At 33.2% G+C, this 26515-nt stretch overlaps 1 protein-coding gene across 12 annotated transcripts in view; it reads right to left on the minus strand.

Annotated features, from left to right (window-relative positions):
- Positions 1-26515, minus strand: part of TANC2 (tetratricopeptide repeat, ankyrin repeat and coiled-coil containing 2) — a 554326-nt gene that overhangs the window by 345673 nt on the left and 182138 nt on the right. For 9 of the 12 annotated variants that reach the window (XM_079134940.1, XM_079134931.1, XM_079134935.1 and 6 more), the window contains one exon: positions 22709-22891. In XM_079134940.1, coding sequence (XP_078991066.1) covers positions 22709-22891 — 183 coding nt within the window. The remainder of the gene's footprint in view (positions 1-22708; positions 22892-26515) is intronic. The other 3 variants (XM_079134934.1, XM_079134933.1, XM_079134942.1) reach the window with 1 other exon arrangement.

A 26515-nucleotide genomic window follows, 5' to 3' on the forward strand; every position in this document is an offset into this window, starting at 1 on the left:
TTCTTGACCCTCCTGAGAGTAGGTATTAGATTCAAAAAAGGACCTACTGGAGTCCAGATCTCTTATGCCTAAATGGCTTAATGACTGACCTGATTATGGTTTATTTTCTTCACTAAGATTAGAACCATAATAATTCAAAGGGCCAATGAAAGATAAAATGAGCTAATGTGAAAATTCCTTATAAATGCTCACAAAATATTTACTTCTGACCTTTTCCATTTCCATTCAGTTCTTTTTCATAAGAAATTGTTGCCTACTCTTACAGTTTAACTATACTTTCTGTGGGTATAACTTTTAAATTTATAGCTTAAAACCTCACTTATTTTTAAAGTGTTATAACCACGTTTCTGCTCTGATATTCAGCTATTACCTTGAACTCAATGTACCTCCTTCTCTCAAAATCAGCAGTCCTGGGTTGGGGTTGTGGCTCAGTGGTAGAGCGCTTGCCTAGCACTTGTGAGGCACAGGGGTTTGATCCTCAACACCACAGAAAAATAAATAGAAAAAGTTATTGTGTTCATCTATAATTAAAAATATTTTAAAAAAAATCAACAGTCCTTCTAATCTATTCCCACTAGTGAGGTCATGGATTCCCACTCTTAAATCTTATAATCATCTTTCCTAGATCTTTCATGTCCCTGGATTCTGTAACTAATCAGTCAACGATTGCTTATTTCTTCAAAATCTTTCTTTGTACCCTTTTCACTGCTACCATCTTAATTTACCATTGCTCCAAAGGGCTCCTCAATCCCCAGTACGCTTTCATGAAACTTCTACTCCAAACTCATTTATTTACCACTTGAATTCATCTTGTATACTCTTGCTTCCAAGTATTTACTCATGTCACTTTATCATTTCACTTTTTAATCCATAAAATATTTCTCATACTTTAAAAAAACTGATTTATAAAATTAAAAAGTATGATTTATCTGTTGAATTCTGAGTAAATTGTAACTTTTCCATAATCTTCTGGAGTGACAGAAAATTAGTCATACTTTTTTATGTACCATTATCCATTCCTTTTTTTAAATGACATAACTTTCCTTAGCAATGTATGCTTTTTGAAACACTTAATTGTTCCACATGATTCTGTAGGGGTTTTGTAAGGAAAAAAAACAGACTACTTAGCAAATAAGGTTTAGAGATGCCAGTTCAAACAGTTAAATAGGGTCCCTTATTGCAGGACTCCTTAGAGCTTTAGACATGCTAAATTGTTAGTTTCTCTAACATCATTCTTCTGACGTGAAGGATTTCTTTCTCATCCCACTATAGCTTGACTACATTCCAAATCACTACTTACTCATTTGAACTATGTACACCTTACAGCTTCAAGCAGATTCGTTTTTTTCATCCTTGTCTCTTGATTCTCACTCTTTCTCCAGAAAGATGCACCATGCTTCCTTTATTTCATGATCTCTATTTTCAAAATGACACCCAGACCAGATGTTCTAAGTAGCATATGTCCTAAATTTGGGAATACATACAGGTAGGCAGTAGTATGTTGGGGAATGCAAATTTATAGGAGAAAATATGAGACTTTTTTCTGAAGAGGGAGTTCTCTTCAAATATTTTTTGGGGAAACATTTTTATGATACAATAAAAATAAGTGGAGTCTACTTTTTAAAAAGTGAGACCTTCTAGAAATTTCCAGGTTTACTTTCGGATTCGACACCCTAACCCCTTTGATAAGCATGCAAATTTCTCTGCCCTAAAGGTACTCCCAAGGAAAAGTTCAACAAGCACCGATGTAGGTCAACGGAAAGGAAATGTAGAAAAGGGAACCTTTGCTAAGAAAATAGTTCCTTGTGCCAAGTACTACACTGAGTGTGTTACATATATTATCTTTCTTAATGCCTTCCATGATACTATAAAAAGGTATAATTTTGTGAATTTTAAAGGAGAGAAACTTCAGAAAAGTTCAGCTACAAAGCTTACAGTGGTGAAATATTTTATTATGTAACAGGGATAAAGAATACAATTTATCACTGAAGTACTATGATTGATTTCCATGAAAAAAAAAATAGCTAGAGCCCACTCTTTTATCACCAATTTATTTCTTTTATTTTAAATGTAGATCTTGACCGAAATGAGGTTCATATTTACCAGTAAAAACTTCTTAGTAATATTAAATTCCCAAATATTCAGAAGGATCATGTTTAAGCTTTAGCCAATAAAAACTAGACTTTTAAATTTATAATTGTTATATATTATTTATTCACTAGCACATTTCCCACCAAATAAAAATAATGCCTGCTACCAACTAAGATTTATGTTATTTATACGTAACATGAATAAGATTTCAGAAATTAAGACCAAGATGCTGAACTATTTTGAAATTAAGGCTTCATTTTTTCATAAAAAAATCCACCACTTAAATCTATAGCTCGGATCGTTGTAAAACTGAAATAAATTGAATGGCTCTTACTTTAACAAAACCTAATATATGATATACAGATTTACTGAATCAACTTAATATATCTTTCAGGAATATATGCATTGAGCAAAGCCCCAAATATGAAAAAAAAAAAAAAAATCAAAGCACATGCCAAAAAAACTTACTTGAAAAATGAATAAATCTGCTTCTAAAAAAATAATAAACTTATTTAAAAGTGCCAAATCAGTCTTTGTTATTATTAATAAGAATTACTATTTCAGAGATATGGGATACAATATCCTTTGTTCTATGTATACACATTTTTAAGAACAGACTAATCAAAAAGGAGCATTAGCTTATAATGTACAGTTCTTAGACATATGTAGATTTAAAATTCATATTTTTAACTTGCAGGACAACAGTTAAAATGTGAATATTCAATTTAATTTGTTAATTACATATAGAAGCAAAATCTTTTTACTAATGATATCTATGGCTGTGAGTATAAGTGATTAATATTTTTCATTGTCTTTTAATATATTAATTCATCCTATTTAAAGATTTCTTAACCAGTGAACAAAGTCATATGTACAGAGTTATAGACAAAGATCTCAAAAATGGAAGGAATAGAAATTAAAAGGTATAACATAACAAAACTATTTTCCTCCTAACTGTAAATTAAAGAAATCCAGTCATGTCTGTAAAGTATTTACTCTCTAAATAACATGCATTTAAAAAGAGCAACTTGGAAAGATACTAACAGAAAGAACAGACCCAAGTGAAAATGTCTTTTTCTTTTTTGAGGTGTTGAAGATATGTCTAAATATTCTAATATTGAAAAATCAAGTTCCCATGTTTGGGACATTTCTAAGTTATCATGGTTAGTTGAATAATTAAAAAGATAAAACAAGAGCCAGAAAACAGAGAGTCTTTTGAGAAATTCAATCTATATATTCAGTATATCTTAAGTTGATAATTACCAAATGATCTGAAAATACAAGTAAAAGAGGTAAATTATGAATTTAGCCTGAATTTGGGAAAATAGAGAACCCCTCAAAACAAACAAACAGAAACACAACACAACTAGAGAACAGTGTCAAGTTTTTTAAAAAATCCTTAAACTATGCAAGAATATCCATTTATTTGCAAATATTCCAGTTAATGAGATAGGAAAGATTTGATTGAGGAAGCATGTTTACAACATTCTAGGTTTACATACTGTAATTTTTCTAAAAAGTATTTTATTTATAAGGATATTTCAATTGGAAGTAGAGGGTCTATTCTGGAATCATAATCTTAGAAGAAAAGCAATCTGACCTTCATATTTACATTTTAAACCTGAGTTATTAAACAGCTTTCCTTGCAATGAATGTTCTCTTCCTTTTATATATGAAACTATTTTAAAGGTTTACAATACATATAAATACACAAAGAACACAAATAAAAATTAAATAAATTGTGTAATGACAGTTTCTTAATGGCTTCCCTGAAAATGAAGTGTCAAATTTTCTTAGGCTGCATTTCTTCTACAAAGCTCAAAGTAGGCCTTCTAGCTTAAAATCCATGTAACACACAAATAGCATACTCACAGCCTTTCATTTTTCTTCCTCATTAATCAATACTATGTAGTTTTTCCCCCTTTCCAGGCTTATTTACTGGTTATGTTGCTATCGGACCTGACACATCAGTAATGATCCACACTTCAAATCTTCAGCCAGCCCTTCACAGAACTTACTGTGCATTACAGGTGACACTTCTTCTAACAGATGTTGATTATGGTCCCAATGCCCAAGAGATGCTCCCAAAGGGGCTTAGAACCCCTAACAACATCACCTGCTTCTTTTTGTATCCAGAGAAGCTCTGTGGTATTTGTTTTGAACAACTAATGATTTCAAGGAAGATTATACTGACGAGTTCTTTTCATTAGGTTTCTTGACAGAGGCTTATTTTTTCAGAATACTGCAGCAAATACAGATTGTATGATTCCATTAGGAAAAAAAAAGTATACAATTTTTTTTTTTCCTGTGGCGCAGTTTAATTTACTCTTCTGTTAGAGCAAATTGCTGGAAGAACTGAATCTTAGGTTTCTAATGGCGCAGCGTTAACAGAGTGAATGATTCACGGATGTTCTTCTTAACATTCAGAGTAACACGGAAAGCTAGCAGTGCAGCATAGGTCCAGAGCTGATGAATGGTGCAGTGCTGCTGTTGTCATAGCAACCAAGAGGGGAAAAGCAGCACCATATAAGGAGCTGTGACATGGATTCTGGGAACAATTTATATTAAAAAGCTCTAAGCTCCTTATGCCTTAAAGCTATAAACTCCTCTCTCTCACTGATTTCTCCTCAGGTTTTACACTTTTGAATTTCTGAATCTGAGTCGTGTGAATATATATTGCAAAATATAGTAAGTAAACACTAAAAAAAAACTATACAGTGAGGGGATTTAAAAGATTAATCATACTTTAACAAGTTAATGTGTGCCTGCAGTAACTTCATAATATATTGGGTTAAATGTTAAAATTAGACCGTGATATTTTCTTGTATGTTAAGGAACTGTCTAGAATTTGACAGAGCAGAAAATTATTTTAAAATACTTGTGTTAAAATTTAAATACCTTTCATTCAGATGATAGTCATCATATATACCAAAACTGCGGCATCATCAACAATGATACAAATTTCAGAGAGGTATACTATTCTCTAAATTCAGAAAGATTCAAAAGACCACTAACTTCACTGAAAATGTACATAACCTTCATTCATTATCAAATAAATTTCTGCATGATTCTCTGCATAATTCCCTGCATGATTCTGCATCCCACACTTCTTCTGAAGGCCTCTCCCCACTGGGCCTGTAGAACTTTTTCTTGTCACAGTTTCTCCTCACCTGCCAGGAATCAAGAGTTTCTTCCTTTCAGTGGCTAGCAAGAGAGCTTCTAAAAGAATTCGTGGGAGAAGGGGGAGCTAGGGAAGGTGTCAATGCATGGATTGCTGTAATGATGCTCTCTCTGCATTATTCTGGATATAGCTCTAAAATGACTTATTTAGGAAGAAAATCTTTCATTAGACTCTTGAAGCATGGACCACTGGTGCTATATTATTTCCTCTATTTAGATAGGGCAATTCTACATGAACTTGTCCCATTTCCTATCCTTGTGTTTCTTTTCCATCACTGTTTATTAAATGAAATATTCAGAAAATATATAGCAAAAAAATGGGTAAATTTACCTCATTGTCCTCTTACATGGGCAGCAGTGGCACAATAATAATAATTCTGGTTTAATTATATATTTGTTGGTCAAAGATTTTGATGCATTAATCTCCATAAATGATAACAACCTCAGTAAAATGTGACTAAAAAGAACTGCAATGCAGTGGGAAGGATGTGCATTGGACCAGACTTCTAACTGTTGTTGTATTACTAGCTTAACTACTTACCAGACATAACCATGGGTAAGTCACTTAAACACACCAACCCTCAGATTATCAGCAAAGTACAGGTAATGAGTGACACTTTCTACCTTCTTCCTAAAGTTATTTAGAGAATAAAATAAAATCATATGATGCAAAAACTTGAAATTCTAAAACCCTGTGCTCTCTTACTTTAAATACCTAATTAAGAAAAATAACAAAGATAAAAATGAGAAATGCATTTCAGAAGAAATCAACAGGCACAGAAAATGGTCTGAAAGGTTACACAGTTTTCCAGGCTAGTTTTTATGCTTGACTGGATATTTACTATTTGTTCTCATCATATTTTACATATTTGCCACAAGTAGCTTCTTCTTTGTACAATTATAGTAAACAGAGATGCTGTGGAACAGTGTTACAGGATTATTTAAGATAATTCCAAAGCCCAACATGACTTATAAATGTCTTTAGGAAAATGGTAACTTGGCAACAAAGAAGTATAAGCAGTTTCTAAAGAAAGGTAATGCTAAACAACACGCAAAGTGATGAACTTGCTCCAAATAATCTTTCCATGTTTTCTCACCTAACTGAAACTGTACGGTAAACATGAAAACAAATGTTTATGATTTAAAAATTTTATGGTCAGCATACCTCAGTTCTTTGTTTCTTTAACAATCTAATCTCTTCTATCTAATAAGTTTTTAGGATCAAATATTATCTTGCCCAGTTATTTTTGAGGAAAACCCTCTTCAGTTCTGACTTTTGAGAACAGGAGTAACTCAATGTCGTAGGAAAAAGAAAACAAGTTGTTGTTTTTTTTTTTTTTTTTCTTTTTTTTTCTTTTTTTCATAGCCCCACTCCCCAAATCAAGGTGAGCTGATCTAGTCCATGCACTAAATGGATTTCAGAATAATTCTGAAAAACTGAAGACTTGAAAAACAAATAATTTTCCCACTTTATTTTAATTTTGTTTATGTTCTGTAGGAGCTGACTGAAATGAGGACATGGTTAGATATTTTAAAAGAAAATATATAGGTTTTGTTTTGTTTGAAAATTAGGTTTAACTTAAAAGAAGGGTAGAGAGAGATTTGAGGAGCTAACCTATTCCCTTGGCTACTAATTTTTAATTCTCTTATGATTGATTTATAAATATTCTAAAACTTAGATTAAGGGTTTTTTGTTTTGTTTTGTTTTGTTTTTATTCTTCCAGTCTTCACCCATTATAAGCTTTCTATAAAGAGTAGTCAGCACTGATAAATGCTTTAGTGCCCAAAGGCAGGATAATTCTTATCATGAGAGGAATATGTGAATTCTCTATTCTCACAGAAGAAAATATCTGTCCTACTTGTTATGGCAATTCAAGTACTGGCCAGATTTCTATGTGGGTTTGTGCCTTTCCTATGAATAGCTCTAGATCAGGACTTCTACTTGCAACAGTAGGATGATGATTAAGAGGGAAGAGAAAGAAAAATGCTCAGTGGTAGAACTCTCTTGACTAGTGAGTGTGAAGCTCTGGGTTTGATCCTTAGCACCAAGGGGAAAAAGGAAGAAAGGAATAAGGGATGGATGGGGAAAAAATGCATTTTAAAAATCATGTAAGCCAACTACTTCAATTGGTGGTCAATAAAAGAGTAAGATCATTACAACTCTGAAGGATGAACTGGTAGGACTAGACATATTGAGAAGTGGTATTTATGTTTAATGAGTGCCATGAATGATATTTAAGAGATTTCTGAAGATAATTTTCATCATACTCAGTTTTCACTCTGTATGTTAACTAAGACCCAAATGTGTGATGCTACCTCTAAATTATAATACAACACTTGAAAAAGATTCTTAGGTGGTTTCTTCAGAATGTTTTTACTGATAAATAGAGCATAAAGGGGCTTATTGTGCTATAAGATATAGTATCAAATCTTTCTCTCATTTTACTTATTACATCATTAAACTAATTTGTTTGTAAATTTTACTAAATTTATACATAGATGTATATATAACTTTTTTAAAAAAAATAATTGCTTTCAGGACAAAAATATGGACTTCAACCAGAAAAGGAACACATGAATGGATGTTCAACCAACTTTAGTATAACTCAGAACACTCTCATTATGTTGTCTGAACAAAATCATCAACAAACTACTAATATCACTTAGACAAGTCCAAAATGACCATATTTCTAACTTTTTGAAATTCAGCTAATAACATGAAATAATGACTGACATTCATGATAGGGATGATATATTCATAATAACAAAAAGGTCAGCTGAAATGAAAATGTCCTTTGGAACACTCTGCCTTCGGGTGCTTTAATTCTTATCAGACAGGGAACATTCTATCATGCTATGTGCTACTATTCTTAGTGACTGGATACAACAGTTGGCTCCATAATTTTCTTTTATGAGAAAAAAATATGGTTTAGTTTTATAAAAATTTTTATTATTATAATATGAACATATATATTATTTGTTCAGTTTTATATAATCCTGTAAGATATATAAATATAACTTATTTTCTGTTTAAAGAGTCACTATGGATTTCTTTTGAATTGTGGATATTTACATGCTTTGCAACTGAAAAGCATTCTCATTGGACAGCATCGCTCCTTACATTCAGTATTTGATACCTTTTAAACTGCTCAAATTCCATAGGAGAAAGCAGGAAAGGATAGGTCAATAAAGCATAAAACTAGGTCTTCCTAGGAATGGTAGCATAAAATTGCAGTGAGTTTTCTTTTTTTCTTTTTCTTATTTTTTTGAAACCAGGATTGAACCCAGGCTCCAAGTGAGTGTTCAGGGGGAAGATCACAGGTGTAGCATGGACAATGGGGAATTTTTTTTTTCTAAAATCTTCATGGTATTTCCCATGTTTAAAAGTGATATCCATTTCTTGGAATCATTGCACAACAGTTAAAAAAAGGATACAAGAGATTATTTGATTGAGATGGCAACTTTTCTACCTGGTAAAATTCCTTTTTTAATGTTCCACCTCCCCACTTTCTCCCATGGACTTACATTTTAAAAGATTTTAAATGTGTTCATTAATTTATTTATTTTTCATTGACTTGGAGTTTCAAATAAAATTAGTTGATTACAATAAGGTGATATAATTCTGTGCAAAGCAAAATAGTCTATATAATTTTACCTTTTAGGCTTTTTTTAAAAATTGAGAATTGCATGCAGCTAGGGCATCAAATGTTATGAAGCTTAATGGCGTTAAAGATAAGTGCTTATTAAAAAAAAAAAAGCCACTGCCAAGTCATACTTAAATATTCGTCATAATATACACTAGGCACAGAGAGAAATGCTTTACAAATATTTTTGTATTCCTTTCAACCTAAAGTATTATTTTTACTTTACATACAAAGAAAGAGAAGATCAAAAAGAGTTAATCTGCCTGCCAGTGAGCTTTCAAATAAATGAGTGTGGAATTCTAACCTAAGGTTGCTTGACTCTTTAACTTAGTCACTGTATAGATATTCTATAAAGATCTATTGAAAACAAATATTGTTTTATGGTGTGTCCTCACTGTTAGACATGTTTCTTGAGACTGAATGCTTGCCTCCCTGGACCTTTGTGGCCTATCCCTACATTCCCTCAGATTTATAGGTCTGCCCACTTCGTGTGACACCCAGCAATTACTGCTGATCCAACCCCAATGTTTGGGGTCTGTTTAGGTCTTCACTTCATGACTGCCACCCAGTCATGAAGATAACTGTATCTTATCAAACTGCCTTCTCTACCTCAGATCCTAGATATCCCTAATTTGACCCTTCACTGGCCACAGCTCCAAAAGGAATGCTGGACCAAGTCAATTCTATACTTCAGATTTCAGGCAGGCAGATTTCCTTTAAAATTGTAGAGAAAAGAAGTTATGAGTCAATGGTCAGTAATTTTAAAAGGGAAAATGGCTTGAGAGTATTGATTAAAAATAAAAAGGAGTATATATATTCACGAATATCTGGAAGCATCTAAAGAAATAAATACGGCCATACCAGGAATTTTACTAATATAAGTAGTGGTAGTAAGTTAAAGTAGTATTTTGGGGGTGCTGGGGATTGAACCCTAAGCCTTATGCATGCTAGGCAGGTACTCTACCACTGAGCTACATCCCTAGACCAGATTTATGTTCAAAAAAGAAATACACAAAGAAAGGAGAAAGATATAATCAAATGTGAAGAGTTAAAAATCCTCTAATTATATAGTCAAAGAAGAATAAAGCCCCAATTGAGAAAAACTCTAAGATAGCAAAGGACTGTAGGAATTTTTTGGAATAAAAACACAAACAAGGAAAGGATTGACCCACTTTATGGGAAAGATAATAATGTAACTCTCCATAAACTTTCACAGATGAATCACCTTCTATGAGCTAAAGTGTTTACTAAATTCTCAATGCACATGATACCTTACCTAATACATATGATATTCTGTAGAGCACAAATAACAATAGCAATATCATACAGATAAGAAAATAGACTCAGAGTAGTCAAAAGATCTGACCAAGATTATACAGTTGAGAAGTGACAGAGTCAGTCAGGTATGGTGGCACGTGCCCATAATCTCAGTTATTTGGGAAACTGAGACAGGATCACAAGCTTGAGTCCAGAATGGGAAACTTAAGAGCTTTTATCAAAATAAAAAAATAAAAAGAGCTGGGAATGTAGCTCAGTGGTAGAGACCCTCCAAGTGCAATCCCCAGTCCCACCAACAAATAAATAAATAAATTTAATTAAATAATTTAAAAAGTAAGTGGCAGAGTCAGGGCCTGCACCCAAGTACATTTGACTCCAAAGTCTACCATACTCAACAATATCCTGCTCCAAGTGAAAGACATAGAACAATTACTCAAACCTTGAGTGAAAGTTGTCAGAATCAAAATGAAGTTGTTCTGTCAATCTTAATAACAAAAAGTAAATAAAGCCATAACATTTTGAAGGGAGAGTTCTTACCCATGATTGCCTGACAGTCAGTAACTGTCACAAAAGACTAACAGAACCACAACCTTACATGAAATATCCTTCTTTAAGGACATAATCCCAACAACTATTCTTTCAACTTCATATTGGCACCACCCTTGTCATTAATCCTTGTGGACATGAATTATTGTTTCAAAAGTTCTAATGTAACCTTCCTCATTTTTACCTTTAAAACTTCCCCTTCACTCAACTACTTTGAATATGCTCATAACTTACTATGGTAAGTATAATCCCATTGTAATGTTATTCCCAAATTTAACTAATCATTAGAGAATCTTTCTCTGATTATTATTCAGGTTGATAATCACTATGGTTTGAATGTGTCCCTTCCAAAAATCAGGTGTTAAAATGTAATGGCCAATGTGATGATATTAAGAGGTGGGGCCTTTAAGAGGTGATTAGGTAATGGGGACTCCTTCCATTGTGGGTATGATTAAGGCCCTTATTAGAGACTCCACACAATATTTGGCTCTCTTGCCCTCTCATTTTCCACCATGTGAGGACATAGTGTTCCTTCCAGAGAAGACAGTAACAAGGCACCATCTTGGAAGCAAAGAGCAGCCTTCACCAGAAAGATAAACCAGTCAGTGCCTTGATTTTGGACCTCCCAGCCTCCCGAACTATGAGACAATAAAGTTCTGTTCTTTACAAATAAATTACCCAGTTTTATTCTATTATAGCAGCACAAACAGACTAAGACCAATCCCTATTTTGCTTTAATGTTCTCCATTAAGGAAAATTTTATTTAGGTTAAAAAGAATAAAATAAACATCATTAAGAGGTCACTGAAGAGGGCTGGGGAGATAGCTCAGTTGGTAGAGTGCTTGCCTTGTAAGCATAAGGCCCTGGGTTCGATCCCCAGCACCACAAAAAAAAAAAAAAAAAGAGGTCACTGAAGTATAATTTATGAGAAAAATGAGTTAAAAAACACATCATCAGAACACAGGCCCACACAATTTATACTTCAGAGTTCTAAAAGAGCACAAAGAAATGAACATGAAACTACTAAAAGGAGTCTCTGTAAAACCATACAGGAAACCCAGAGGGCTACAGAACTAAAGGGTGGCAAAAATATGGATATTAATATGAAGCCTTTGCAAAAGGAAAAATGCTAAGAGTTGATAAGTGGTTACAAGACAAAGTAATTCTAAAGTAATCTTATGTTCATTTTGATATTGTTACTGGACTAGAAGATGAGGGACTAACATAGTTGCAACATTGTTACATTAGACTGGCCTTTTATGAAATCTCTAAAACTTGAGAAAAATCAGACATGATGGCTGCTTTCCAAAATATACAGGATTGCCAAGTGAAGGATGAAATTAATTTATGTTATGTGGTTCCTAAAGGCATAACAGGACTAATGGGTTGCAGCAGCAACTGAGGACTAATGGGTAGCAGCAGCACATTTTACCCATGTAAATTAGAAAAACAATGGTTAAAGCTGTTTAAAAAAATCAGGCTCTGTTACAAAGGAGAAAGCTCACCATCATTGAAAGTACTCACAAAGAAGTTGCTATTGACTATCCACTTAAGAGTGCTGTGAAGATTGAATTTATTCACATATGTAAAGCACCTACTACTGTCTGGAATGCAGTAATAGCTCAATAAACATTATCTATAACTACTACTATTATTATCATTATTACTTAAAAGTTTAGTTAAAATAACACAAAGTCGCCTGGGCTACTGACTCTAGGGATCTTTGATTTCTGTGGTTACAAGGGTAGTTGTAGTTTTAAGTTTTCTTGTGTCAATTTTACAGTTTACTTTCTTCCATTCCATCCAGTTTATCTGAGATTGCTATAAAGCTGTGTACTATATTCTCTTATAATAAAGAAATTACTACTAGTGGTTAATTCATTGTGCTTTATGTTCTGTTTCTCTCTCTTATTTCTCCCTCTTTTTCACTTTGATCATTCCTCTTAAGATTCTTCTCTTAGCTTTATCAAAGAAATAGTCATTGATTAAACATTATTTTTTGTTTAGTTTTATTCATTTGTTTTAATTTTACTGCAAACTTTTGTGTTTACTCTTCCTTCTTTTAAGTCTTTGAGAAAATGATTGATTTTCAAAACTTATTTTCTTATGAAAAATTATTTCAGAATTAAAAAATATTTAAAAATATTAAAAATATTTCAGAATATTTTCAAATAAAAGCATTTAGGTTAATAATTTTTTCACAGTATCATTTTGCATCTCATAAGCTTTAATACATAATACATTAACTTACTACTTTTTGTTGTAATTTTGGTTTTTATTTTGGTTAAAAGTTATTTTAAAACTCCTTAAACATTTAGAAGTAGAAAAATAATTACCACCTATCTTTTTGCTAGTCTATTTTAATTTTCAATGAAAAAAATGCATACTACATAGATTTCTTTTACTAAACATATCATTTTTTATAAATAGTTCACACTGATGAAAAGAATATATGATTGTTTGTTTTTTTAACATAAGGTTCTGCACTTAACCTGAATTAACTGCATTATTCAAATTCTCCATATTCTCTATGTCATTGAGCTCCTAATTTTGTGAGGCATAAAATGTGCCCTAAATATAAATTCATTAACTTTACCTTTTATTTTTAACAGTTTGCCACACATAGTTTTGCTTTTTTTAAAAAACATCTTTACTGAGATATAGTTCATATACCATAAGATTCAACCATTTAAAGTATTCAAAGTCAGTGAATTTAGTATATTCAGTTGTGCAAATATTACCATAATCTTAAATTAATAACATTTTCATCACCCCAAATGAAATCCCACTCCCTTAGCAATAACTCCCCATACTCCTCCCTCTTTACTAGGCAATCATTAGTTAATGTTCTGTCTCTGCAGAGTTGCCTATTCTGCATATTTCACACAGCTGGAATTTCACAACAGTGGTATTTTGTGAATGGCCTCTTTCACTTAGCACATTTTCAAGGTTTGTCCATGTTGTAGCATACATCAGTAAATCATTTATTTAGTTTTTAAAAATATTTTTAGTTGTCAATGGATCTTTTATTTTATTTATACGTGGGGCTGAGGATCAAACCCAGGGCTTCACACATGCCAACCAAGCAAGTGCTCTACCACTGAGCCTCAACTACAGTCCAAATCATTTATATTTATTGTCAAATAATATGGTTAAACTACATTTTATTTGTCCATTTATCAGCTGATGAACATTCAAGCTGCTTTCACTTTTCAGCTATTATGAATACATCTATAAGTTTTGATGGGACTGTGTATTTTCTTTTTTCTTGGGTTGCTTTACATATTTTGATGTCATTTTTAATATTGAAATAGCAATGACTGTTGATATCTATTTCATGAATTGTACCTATGGAAAATATTAAATACTTTTGGCCCTAGTTATTTCTTACATTTATTTTTATTTTACTTGATATCATTACAAATAATGCTATCCTTTATATTTGTCTGGTACATATTTTCCATTCCTTTATTTGTAAGTTTCTCTCATTTTGTTTTATGAGTATTCATTATAAATAACATATCACTAGAAATGCTTTCTGTTTTTTGTCTTTCTGTATCTGCATTTTGATAATTTCTGTCTTTTTAAGGGAAGCTGCCATCATCCATATTTCATATGGCGACTGACTTAATCTTGACTTAAGTTTTTCTATCTTATTATTTCCTTTTCTTTATTTTCAATTTTCACCATAACCTCACACATCATATAACCTAAAAGAACTGAAACCACTACATTAAAAAGAAAAGTAAATGACATTATTTTGACTTTTTCCATCAAGTTTCATTTTGGCATTTTTGGGAAAATTTTCCCTAGCAGTGGTCAAACAGAGGTAGAATATATTTCAGTGGAATACACAGAGTGATTCTACAGCTGCCATAAATAATTTGACTATAAATAAATACGCTAATACTATAAATAATACTTCCACTGTGTACAAGCAACTTCCATTCAAACATGAAAAAAATCAGAAAATCATTTTCTTGCCTACAAACTTTTAAGTTAAAATCCAACAAAAATCTAGAAAGAACAGATTTCATTATGTTGCAAAATCTAGTGTGTGAAAACATTATGAAAGGGTTATCTGATAATTTGTTGGTATTGAGGAGCTCAAAAATGTATAGAGGCAAAGACTCTCTTCTGGAGCAAACTCTTCTAAGTCCTCTTTTCAACTAGCCCTAGTCCCTGGCCTGCCTAGAACAATTGTGGCAAGAATTTTGGTAACTTGGTTCCATAGAAATGAAAAGTTGTACCCCATTTTTGTACAATGAATCAAAGTGTGTCTGTAAAAAAAATATTTTAATTAAAAAAAAATCCTTGATATCTGAATGCCCTGAAAATCCTCCTGACCTGGATACCCTTTCCTAATTTTCTATCCACACCGATTCCTCTTCCATTCCCCACTCTGCTCCTTGGCTATAAACTCCCAGCATTCTTTATCATACTTGGAATTGAGCCCAGTTCTATATACTAAGGTCTCTTTCCCCTATTAAAATAATTACTGAAAAAGTCCAGCCTTATCACTTAACGGCCCAGCTCCATTTGTTTTAACAATGCTGACTCATAGTAATTAAAATTACTTATAATTAATTTACAACTCCCTAAAATTCTCTACTTTTGGTCTGGAAGACAATGGAAATAACCTCTGTAAATTTAATTTCTTTACTGTGTTCCTACTACTGAATTAATCTTGTAGTTTACAAACAGCCTAATCTTTAACCTATAAATAGTCTAAAATAGAATACTTGGAAACTGAATTAGAAACAGTAACTGAATGAGGTGCAGACATACCAATTTAATTCTATTATTTCAAAGATTTTAAAAGTCTTCATAGATATTTCTTTTTACATTTTTTTCCCTTTTTTTCTTTTTTCTTTTGTTTTCATTAAAATGTTTTCCATGTATTTTCTCCCCCCCCCCTTTTCCTTCCTTTCTCCCTCCCTCCCTCCCCCTCCCCCTCTTTTTCTTTCTTTCTTTTCTTTCATTCTACCAGGGATTGGACCTAGGGGCAACTTAACCACTGAGCCACAAACCCTGCCCTTTCAGTTTTATTTCAAGACAGGGTCTTGCCAAATTGCTCAGGACCCTTCTAGGTTGCAAAGACTGGCTTTGAACCTGGAATTCTCCTGCCTTATCCTACTGAGACGCTGGGATGACAGACACGAGCCACCACACCCAGCAAGTTATGAAAATATGTTACCTAACAGCAATGATGGAGCTTAGACTGCCATACTCATCCATGGTGTGTGTATGTGTGTATGTATGCACATGTGTGGTACTGGGGATCCAACTCAGAGCCTCATACATGCTAGGCAAGCACTCTATTACTGGCCTACATCCCTAGTCATACATTTTTTAATCTAATAAAATTCACTATAAAACATCTTGCATTCCAAAGCTTTTCCTAAATTTATAAGATATTTACTATTATGTAAATAATACACCCAAATAATCAGATTATGTAAACTAATACTATACATAGGCCCTTTATTAATTTGCTCTTCAGTAATTTTCTTGAGATTCTATCTCTCTCCAGTCAGAATGTCAATTATCAAGAATACAAGTAACAATAAATGTTGGCAAAGATGTAGGGGGAAAAGTACACTTAGACATTGCTGGTGGGACTGCAAATACATGCAACCACTCTGAAAAGCAGTATAGAAATTCCTCAGAAAACTAGGAATGGAACCACCATTTGACCCAGTTATCCCACTCCCTAGTATATACCCAAAGGATTTATAATCAGCATACTACTGTGACACAGCCACATCAGTGTTTATAGCAGCTCAATTCACAATAACAAAACTATGGAACCAACCTAGGTGCCCTTTAACAGATGAATAGAGAAGGAAAATGTGGTATATATAAACAATGGAATATTATTCAGCCTTAAAGAAGAATGAAATTATGGCATTGATAGTAAATGGATAGAATTGGAGACTATCACGTGTAGTGAAATAAGACAGTCCCCAAAATCCAAAGGCCATATGTTCTCTCTGATATGTGGATGCTAACATACAATAAGGGTGGGGGGGGGAAGAATTTCATTGGATTAGACAGAGGAATGAAGGAAAGGAAGGGGATATGGGATTAGGAAATGCTGGGACTAATGACATGTTAACTAACTCAGGTTGACTCCTTACTTCCTGGAGGGTGAGCAAGATCAAGACCTCAAAGGTGGTTTCGAAAATTAATGAGATAAATCGGACCACCGTCAGGGATTGGTTAACAACAGTTCCGCATACATGATCAGCTCGTGGTTGCCATATAGTCCTATGGGGCTCTCGCTTGTATGAACCACCCATGCCTTGCTGACCTTTAAGCTGATTGGTTCCCGCCTAGCCTTCACCCTATGTAAAAGCTGTGTGACTTCCTCAATAAATGAGTTCCTGCTGTGACTGGTCTCCCTGACGTGTCTGTCCTCTGCCCAGAGGGATGGGTGCAGGCAATCAGTTGGCCCTACCTTTCCCGGTCTGGCCTTGTTGGGGAGTGCTCCCTTCCCTTGTCACTGGTCGAGAAGGGCAAGGGGGCTAAAGACCCCAACAAGGAAAGATAGTAGAATGTATTGAACATAACTTTTCTATGTTCATATATGAATACACAACCAGTGAAACTCCACATCATGTACAACCACAAGAATGGGATCCTAATTAGGATGTTATACTCCATGTATATATAATACATCAAAATACACTTGACTGTCATGTATATCTAAACAGAATAAAAATATTTTTCTTGGGATGTATATAAAACAAGACTATGTTTCTATTTTAACCAAGATTAAAAACGAGAAAAAAAGTAACATTTAGTCAAAGCTTCTTATATGTTAGGTTGTATGTTAGGAAATCTTCATAATAATCCTGTTTTTTCCCCCTACATAATAGAATATCTTGAACTCCAATATATTTGCAAAAATTATAAAGTATGGAAAAAATATTAACACATCATGGGTATACTAACATGTATCAGTTCAGGTAGAATAAACTATATATAGGTCCTTTTTAATGGCAAATGAGTTTTACAGTGATTCTTCCTGGATGTCTCTGAAATAAATAATGTTTCCATTTGATTTATGACAAAAACAATATTTTGGCCATAGCTAGCTCCTGGAATTATGTAGGCTTAGCATGATCAAATCAGTTATTGTGACTTATTTACCATCCAAATTGAATTCCACATTTTCCTTCCAATCCACTGGCATCAAATACTCTATAAAGATTAGGCTAAATACATTTTTTACCCAGAGATTAGACAATAATCTATCTGATATTAGTATTTAAAGCTTATTCCTCAGAAAAGTAGAAGGACTTTCTCTTAAGGGACTTAAGTTCTTCAAGAAACTTAAGTTACTTGAAGGCCACCATCCAACAGCTCAGAACACATATTTGACATAGCTGACAGAAACTCACTCAATCCCCAAATCTACTTAGGACCTATAACTAGACGGAACATTTTGACTACTTACTCTAGGTCAAACACTGTCTTTTATATGTACTAACTCATCTAATTCTCTTATTGGTTCTATGAAGTATATACTATTATTATTATTAGAAACAAGGGAACTGAAGTAGAGAGACTTTAAGCAAATTTCAGCAGTATTACAAAGTTAGAATATCTGTTACGTGACATGAGATTTTGGATTTTACACAGTAAAAATTAAAATATTAAAAAAGGTTATACAGCTAAATATAGGTCATCCTTTTCCCTTCTGAGTAGTATCTCTATACTGCCACCAAATGTGTGTGTGTGCATATGTTTATATGCATCAATTTACAATACACATGGATTCCTATTATTATTGATTACATTTTTTCAGTTTTGGCCACATAAACAATTCTGTATATACACATACACACATTTTTAAACTTGTTCATTTATAAAATAATCTCTTCGCAATGAAATTGCTGTGTCTAGGTTTATGTGCATTACGACAGGAAAGTAACAAATTAAATGTTGAATGAATTAGCTATTGGCATTGTTTATTATCTGTATATTAAGAAATGCTGGGCTGGGGTTGTGGTTCAGTGGTCGAGTGCTTTGCCTAGCATATGTGAGGCACTGGCTTCAATTCTCAGCACCACATGTAACTAAATGAATAAAACAAAGGCCCATCAACAACCGAAAATATCAACAGTGTCTGTACACTTTCTTCCATGTCTCCCCAAAGCACAGCAATACCCAAATAAACTAAGTGAACCTTGAAGGCTACCCAGCAAATAGGTCTCGTTTGGCTTTACTGTTTAAGCTATTTAGCTACATGTTCTGTTACTTGGAACAAAGAAAACTATATACTGATATACCAGATGCCCAGAAAACTATAACTGATATACCAGATGCCCAGAAGGGGAATCTAACCTCTTTAAACTTCTCACTGGTTAAAATTATCTTCAGCACATTTTCCTAAGAGCGACATTTATCTCTATGATTTACTTACCTACAAACTGGAGATTCATGTGAAGAGTATATGAGCTAATAAGTATATGCCACACAGTATGCATTCCAATGAAAAATACAATTATTTTTTCTATTCATCATTTAAAAATATGATTTTAAAAAAATGTAAAGTTTTAAAGTTTCATCTGATAAAGTTCCAAATGCAGTTTTAAGCAAGTATTAAACAATGTGATCACCATAAGAATGATAAAACTTTCTTTAGGTCATATTATTGTTATCCCCATTTTTAGATGAAGAAATAGAAATAAACAGCAATAAAGTAGCTAACTCAAAGCTAGAATACAAACTCAAACAGTCTGACCACATGGTTTGTATCTCTCTTAACCACTTTTACTGTATTAACTTGTCTTTGTAGTGAATAGAGTGAAGTCATACATTTTAAAATTAGCTTTCAAGTTCCAAATTACTTGTCAATTCTTGAGCAGGCCTTTCCCTGTTTTCACTCCCTCCATACAGATAAGTCTAAGTATTTGAAAATGACTTATTTCTGCAGATGGGTCTTCATATATACCTATGTTGAAGGACAAAGATTAAAATGTTAAGGAGTACAAAGGTTACATAAGAAGTATAGGCCTAACGCAGTGGTTCATGCCTATAATCCCAGCAACTTGGGAGGCAGGAGGCTCACACATTTGAGGTCAAACTCAGGAATTTAGTTAAGGCCTAAGCAACTTAGTGAGACCCTGTCTCAAAAGAAAAATATAAAAAGGGGCTAGGGATGTAGCTCAGTGGTAAATCGTCCTAAATTCAATCCCCAGTATCAAAAGAAATTAAAAATATCATTTAAGATGAAAACATAAGTATACATCTTGCTGAAAGTATAGATAATGACATTTAAAAGATCAGGAAAACATATCTAAGGTTAATGAACATGGGATATTCTGGTCCTTTCTACTGCAATCTCTATAATTACAAAGTAAATCAAATCATCTTACTTCCCATTCTCCTCTACTTAAAATCCTACAATCAAAGTAGGCTCCTTACCAAGACCCTAAAAACTCACTTTTAAGTACCTGTTCAACTCTTTTCCTACTACTCTCCCCTCTGACTATTCTGGCAGCCACACCTGCCCTCTTTCCAGTTTTTGGACATGCCAAACTCATTTCTGCTTTAGGATTTTGACCTGGAAAACTCAGATCCCAGATCTTCTTATGGCTGTCTCTTTTTAAATTCAGACCTCAGCTCAAATATCTCCTCCTCTAATTCTGACTACTCCATAGAAAGAAACCTTGCCTCCACCCTAGTCTCTATCCCACTCCCTATTTATAACTTCAAAATATTTGTCACTATCTAAAATTAAAGTATTTATTTATTGGCTATGTGTTTATCAGTCCCCCTCCCAATTGAAATATAAAAAATGTATAATACATATAAACAGGGCTCTTAAATGTCTCCTTCACCTAGTCTGTTATATCTAGAGCAGTGCCTAGTATATAGTGGGCTCTAAATACATATTTGTTGAATGATTAAAAAACACTGAAGAATAATGACCAAACCTCCTTACATGTACTAGAAATGGAAGATCAAATATTAGTGGAAATGGAATAATCAGTATAGCCCTAATGGTCTCATCAAATTAGTGCATTTTGATAAATAAGAACCATTCTTGGAGGATATGTCTTTATGACCAGCTAATCTTTCACCGTTTGACTTTCTATTTATTTATTTACAACAAATAGGAAAGGAATAATAGGAAAGGAATAATTACTGATTAATAATCTATTAATGGTTTTAAATTTGAAAGTAATTTCATTTATTACAGGTTAAACTGCAAAATTCTTATCATCTGCTTTACTTGGGAGGAAAGTGGCTACAAAAACATTTTCATAGTGTCTTCTTTTAGGAAACAGATTCTCTAATTCAAAAAAATTTAAGTGCACTCTCAATCTTTAAATTTTTAAGTCTTTGACAGTCATCAGTAAGTAAACTATTAGATTCCACACACTTTAAGCACTGTAAATTTAAAACTCAACATTTCATGTGTCTTTAATTGTGCCCCTTCTTACTGCTTTACTATATAAGCTCTGTGAAATTAGGCATGTTATTGATTTTATTATTAAATGCATTTCTCTTTTAATAAATGTTGCCTATTTAAGTTAAAGTTCAAATTGGGATAGGTAGTGGAATAGGAAGTAGAACCTTCAAGTCCTCAGGCAATCCAGCTCACTTCTACAAGAAAACTGAACTTGTCATTTCTTTCAATGTGTATTATAAAATAAAGCACATCACATGACAGCTATCAGATTTGGGTGTTCTATAATATAATATGCAATGTAAAGAGGTAAAACAATGTTTTGTAAAACTACGGAATAAAGAAATACTATTATTTTGGCAAAAATCACAAATAGTAGACGCTTAATTCCACTTAGAAGAATCTAAAACTTCCATTTTCCCTCCTTTTATTTTCTTTTGAATTGTCATATGATGACCAAACCTCCCTTTGGTCTAGCTCAACACCAGGTGCACAGAAAACATTCAATATATCCTTAATTTCATGCCTACCAACACTTATAATCCATCAATACTGATCAACTGACTGCCATCAAGAATATCAACAATCAATAGTGTTAGAAGAAATCTAATGAAGTGACCCAGGTTTACATACTTATATGTTTATATAAGTATTCAACTATATCTTAAAATTTTCTTCCCAGAAAAACTTAAGAGGACAAATGTTCACTTAATAGAAATCCCGTTTCACACCTAATGACTTGATCTTAACAAGCAATATGTATTATGAGATGATATTAAAGCCAGGGCAATAACAAGACAATATTTATTCACCAAACAATTCTTTCCCCCTTCCCGACTCTGGCAAAATTTGTCTTACCCACGTCCCCGCAGAAGCCATAAATTCCTAGTCCTTTCTGTAGGTAAGGATACTATAAAAACTTCAGTTACCTGACCCTTCTTCAAGTCTCATATTTTGTGGGATTCCTATGCATATGCATATGATTAAAAACATTTTTCTCTTATTAAAAAATAAATAAAAATAAAGTCAGTGCAATTGACAACTTATGAATTATAGTAAATATCCCAAGAACTTATATTAAGGTCCTAACAGAGAGGGAAATATTTAAATCAGCTTTTAAAAGTAGAGATGAAATATACAAATGATGATTTCAAACAAAAATATGACTGATATACCTTTGCTGAACTATTAAGATCTTATTATTCTAAAATTACAATATCTCCATCTGTTAATCTGACGTGAACAAGCTGATAAATGAAATTAGAACAACAGTGTATTCTGGCAAAACTGGAAACTTCCTGAAAACCTAGGAAAATATGTCCACAACAGATGGGTCACTTAGAAAATAAATACATCAATCTGTCAGAGTAATGTTCTAATTCCCTAAATAAAAAATCAGTAGGAACTCCACTCTCGAAGAGTCTATGACATTAGGAAGGCCAAAGAGGAAAAATCTAAAGATGTACATAAACACATCTAATCTGACCTCAAATTCCATATTGTTATGTTTCCTGATAAACATACTAAATTCAGGTAAAGTCCTTACCAGTTAACTTCTTCACAGGTTGGAGCCGAACACTGATAGACTGATGTGTGAGTAAGGGGGAGGATGGAAGAGAGCGAGACATGCCCTCCATAATCCGAATGTGCTGCATACCTTCACTCACTGGAAGTGGTGGAACAGCATAGTCTGGCTCAAAAGCACAGTCGCTTTCTGTGGAGATGCCACCTGTTAATAGAAAAGGATGGAAAAAAAGAGTTGGTATGAAAAGATTCTTACTTCCCTATTAAAATATATCTTTTAAGGTGATACAGAACAGCATATATACTGACATTGATTTTCACTGTGAAAAACCAATAAGGCATTTTTTTAAATACATACATTCATTTGTACATTTACTGCATATTCAACTCCAGGTCTACCTCTAGGAAATTGAAGATGAATAAAACAGGGTTCCTCATTGAAAGGGGCTCACTGCCTCAGGAAAGATACAGTCATGTAAGGAAAGAGTACAACAAAGTAAGTGTTAAAATTAGAGCTGTGTTCTTACATTTTCTCCTGATAGAACATGAAAGAAGATATGAGCCTGCTTATCAATGTGCAATTGTTAGTAGAATCACTGTAACTTTATTTCTTTGTTCCCTTCCCTAAAAAACTACATAAAAATACAGTGGATAAGACTGACATTATTAAATGGTGATCTTTTAATCTGCTCTTTCATTAAAAAAAAAAAAAAAAAGTAATTATATGCTGTTGACTTCCACTCCTGGTGATAGTGGATTACATACTTCAAACCACCTTTTCCCTAAGAACCCTAGAAAGATACACTTTTAAAATCTTCCTGAAGTCAGTGGAGAATTAACAGCATGATAAAGAACTGCAAGGAAAAGACTGAAATTCCAGCAATTGGGCTACTTTTTACTTAGAGGCATTAGAAAGGCTAACAAGATATTGATAGTTTTTATGGTGCTAGCAGAACAAACTATTAAAAGAGTCCAGGGCTCACTAAGGTGTGGAGAGGGGAGTTGGTAAACAATTTCACTGAAAATTCAAAGGAGTAAATATGAACTAAATCTAGACTAGTCTTCGCAGGGTCAACTACAAATTTCTCCTACAAAATCAAATGCTGAAGGTAATCCTGAATTGCTAGGGCCCACCAGAAAACAAGCATAAATCTTCTTGGAGTACAATAACAACATTCTAGGTCTCAAAGTATCAATACAGTTTATCATATGTAATATCTAGTCCTTAATTAACAATAACAGCTAAAATAACATGAACAAAGCAAATCAGAAAAGTCATATAATCAAGAAATAGTCTAACTAGAAATACAAAGTAAGGAACAATGAGACACAGAAGTTGAAGTAGTATGCTTAATATGTTTAGAAAATTAAGGTTTAGAATTTTAACAGAATTAGAATTATGAAATTAAAACTTAATAGATGAACTTGAAAGAAAATTAGGCATAGAAGATAGGGAAATTAGTAAACTGAAAGATACATCAGGAGAAAACATTAGAATGATGAGTGGAGTATCAAAAAATAGATTGTGGATTCTTAGATATGTGTTATAGTTTGGATCAGGAATACCCCTCACAGGCACAGGCCCATATGTTAAAGTCTTGGTCCCCAGCTGGTGACGATACTGGGAGGTGGAAGAAACTTTAAGAGGTGGGCCTAGTTAGAGGAAGTAGGTCACTGGAGACAGGGGCATTCCTTTGAAGGATCTACTTTGTCTCTGTCCTTTCTCCTTTCCCTCTCTCCCTGGCTACCATGAGCTGAGCACCTCTGCTCCTCCATACATTGCTTGCCATGATCTGCCTTGCTATAGGCCCAAAGTAACTGGGTCAAATGACCATGAACTGAAACCTCTGAAACTATGAGCCAAAATCAATCTTTCCTTTTTTAATTTTTTTTTAAACTACTGTGACACTCTTTTTTTTTTTTTTAATTTAGTTTTTGTTTTCTTAAGTTGTCAATGGATCTTTTATTTTATTTATTTAAATGGGTGCTGAGAATCAAACCCAGGTCCTCGCGCACGCCAGGCAAGCGCTCTGCCACTGAGCCACAAACTAGCCCCTAATCTTTCCTTCTTTAAGTTGACTTTCTGAAGTATTTTGTAACAGTGATGAAAAGCTAATTAACACAATATGACACCAAAAGCATAAGCAATACAAGAAAAAACAGATAAATTGAATTTCACTGAAATTAAAAAAACACTTTTGTGCAACAAAGGATACTACGAGGAGAGTGAAAAGAAAACCCTCAGAATGGGAGAAAAATATTTGTATATCTGATAAGGATCTAACAAGCAGAATATATCAAGAATTCTCACAACTCAACAACAACAAAGCAAACAGTCCAATTTAAAAATGGGCAAAGAACTTGGATAGACATTTCTCCAAAAAAGACATTAATATGGCCCATAAACACATGAAGAGATACTCAACAATCAGCCAGGCATGGTGGCACATGGCAGTAGGATTGCAAGTTTGAGGCCAGCACAGGCAACTTAGCGGCACCCTCAAAATAAAAAATAAAAAGAACTGGGGATGTAACTTGGTAGTACAGCACCACTGGATTCAATTCCCATACTACAAAAACAAAAAAATCAACAATCATTACAGAAAAGCTAACCAAAGACAAAAGGACCTACCACTTATACCCACTAGCAATGAATTTTAAGAGACAAAAGATAATGATGAGAAATGCAGAGAAATTAGAACGCTCATACATTGATTAAGGAATATAAGATGGTACAGCTACTGTGTAAAATAGTTTGATGGTTTTCCAAAAATTTAACATAGAATTATCATACAACACAGCCCTTCTACTCCTGTATATATACCCAGAGGAATATAAACAAGTATTCAAGCAAAAACTTGAATACATGGTCAAAGAATAACTGACCATTAATGAAGAGTAACTGTCATTAACTGATATACAGATAAACAAAATGTGGCATGACTATACAATGGAATTATTATTTAGTTATAAAAGAATGAAGGTCTGATTCATGGTATAACATTAAAAACCTTGAAAAGATAATGCTAAGTGAAAGAAGAAAATAACAAAAATGGCCTTATGTTGTTATGATACCATTTATATGAAATGTTTAAAATGGAGAAAATGAGGAAGACAAAAAGGAGTCTAGTGGTTTGCAATTTATGGGGAAAAAGGAATAGGAGTAACTGCTTAATAGGTATAGGGTGTTCTTTTGGGGTGACAAATTAGGTAGTAGTGATGTTTGCACAGCACTACAAATGTAATACAAGCCACTGAATTCTACATTTCAGGGGGTGGACAGTACTGAGGATGGAACCCAAGGCTTCAGACAAGCTAAACACTCTCCCACTGTACCACACTTATAGTCCCAGAATTGTACACTTTAAAATGGCAAATTTTCTAGTATATAAATTTTATCTCAATAAAAAAAATTACATAGATATTTATCACCAACCATATATTTATTCAATTCAGAAGTCTAGAAACCATGGTTAATTTCTTCCTTTCCCAACCTTTCACAACAAATGCATTAGCATTTCTGCAGATTATCAATCCAAAATATTTTTCAAATCTGCTAAATTCTTTCCATTTCTCCCACCATTACCTTAGTCCAGGACACTATTATATTTTTTCCAAAATTCTATTGGGAGAAGCCTAGAATTTATTCTTTTTTCTTGAATTTCAGACATTTTATCAGAAAGGTTCTAACTTTTTCCTTTTCATTTGTCTCTGGGCCTTTCGGTTTACTATATTGAGTAATTCTCTTCCAACTATACTTTTCTCTTTCTGGAACTCTGATCAGATGGATATTTTATCTTTTAGACCTATTTTTCACATCTGTTTCTCT

Source organism: Sciurus vulgaris, assembly GCF_902686455.1.
Source record: "Sciurus vulgaris genome assembly, chromosome: 3".
In the NCBI taxonomy this organism is placed as follows: Eukaryota; Metazoa; Chordata; class Mammalia; order Rodentia; family Sciuridae; genus Sciurus; species Sciurus vulgaris.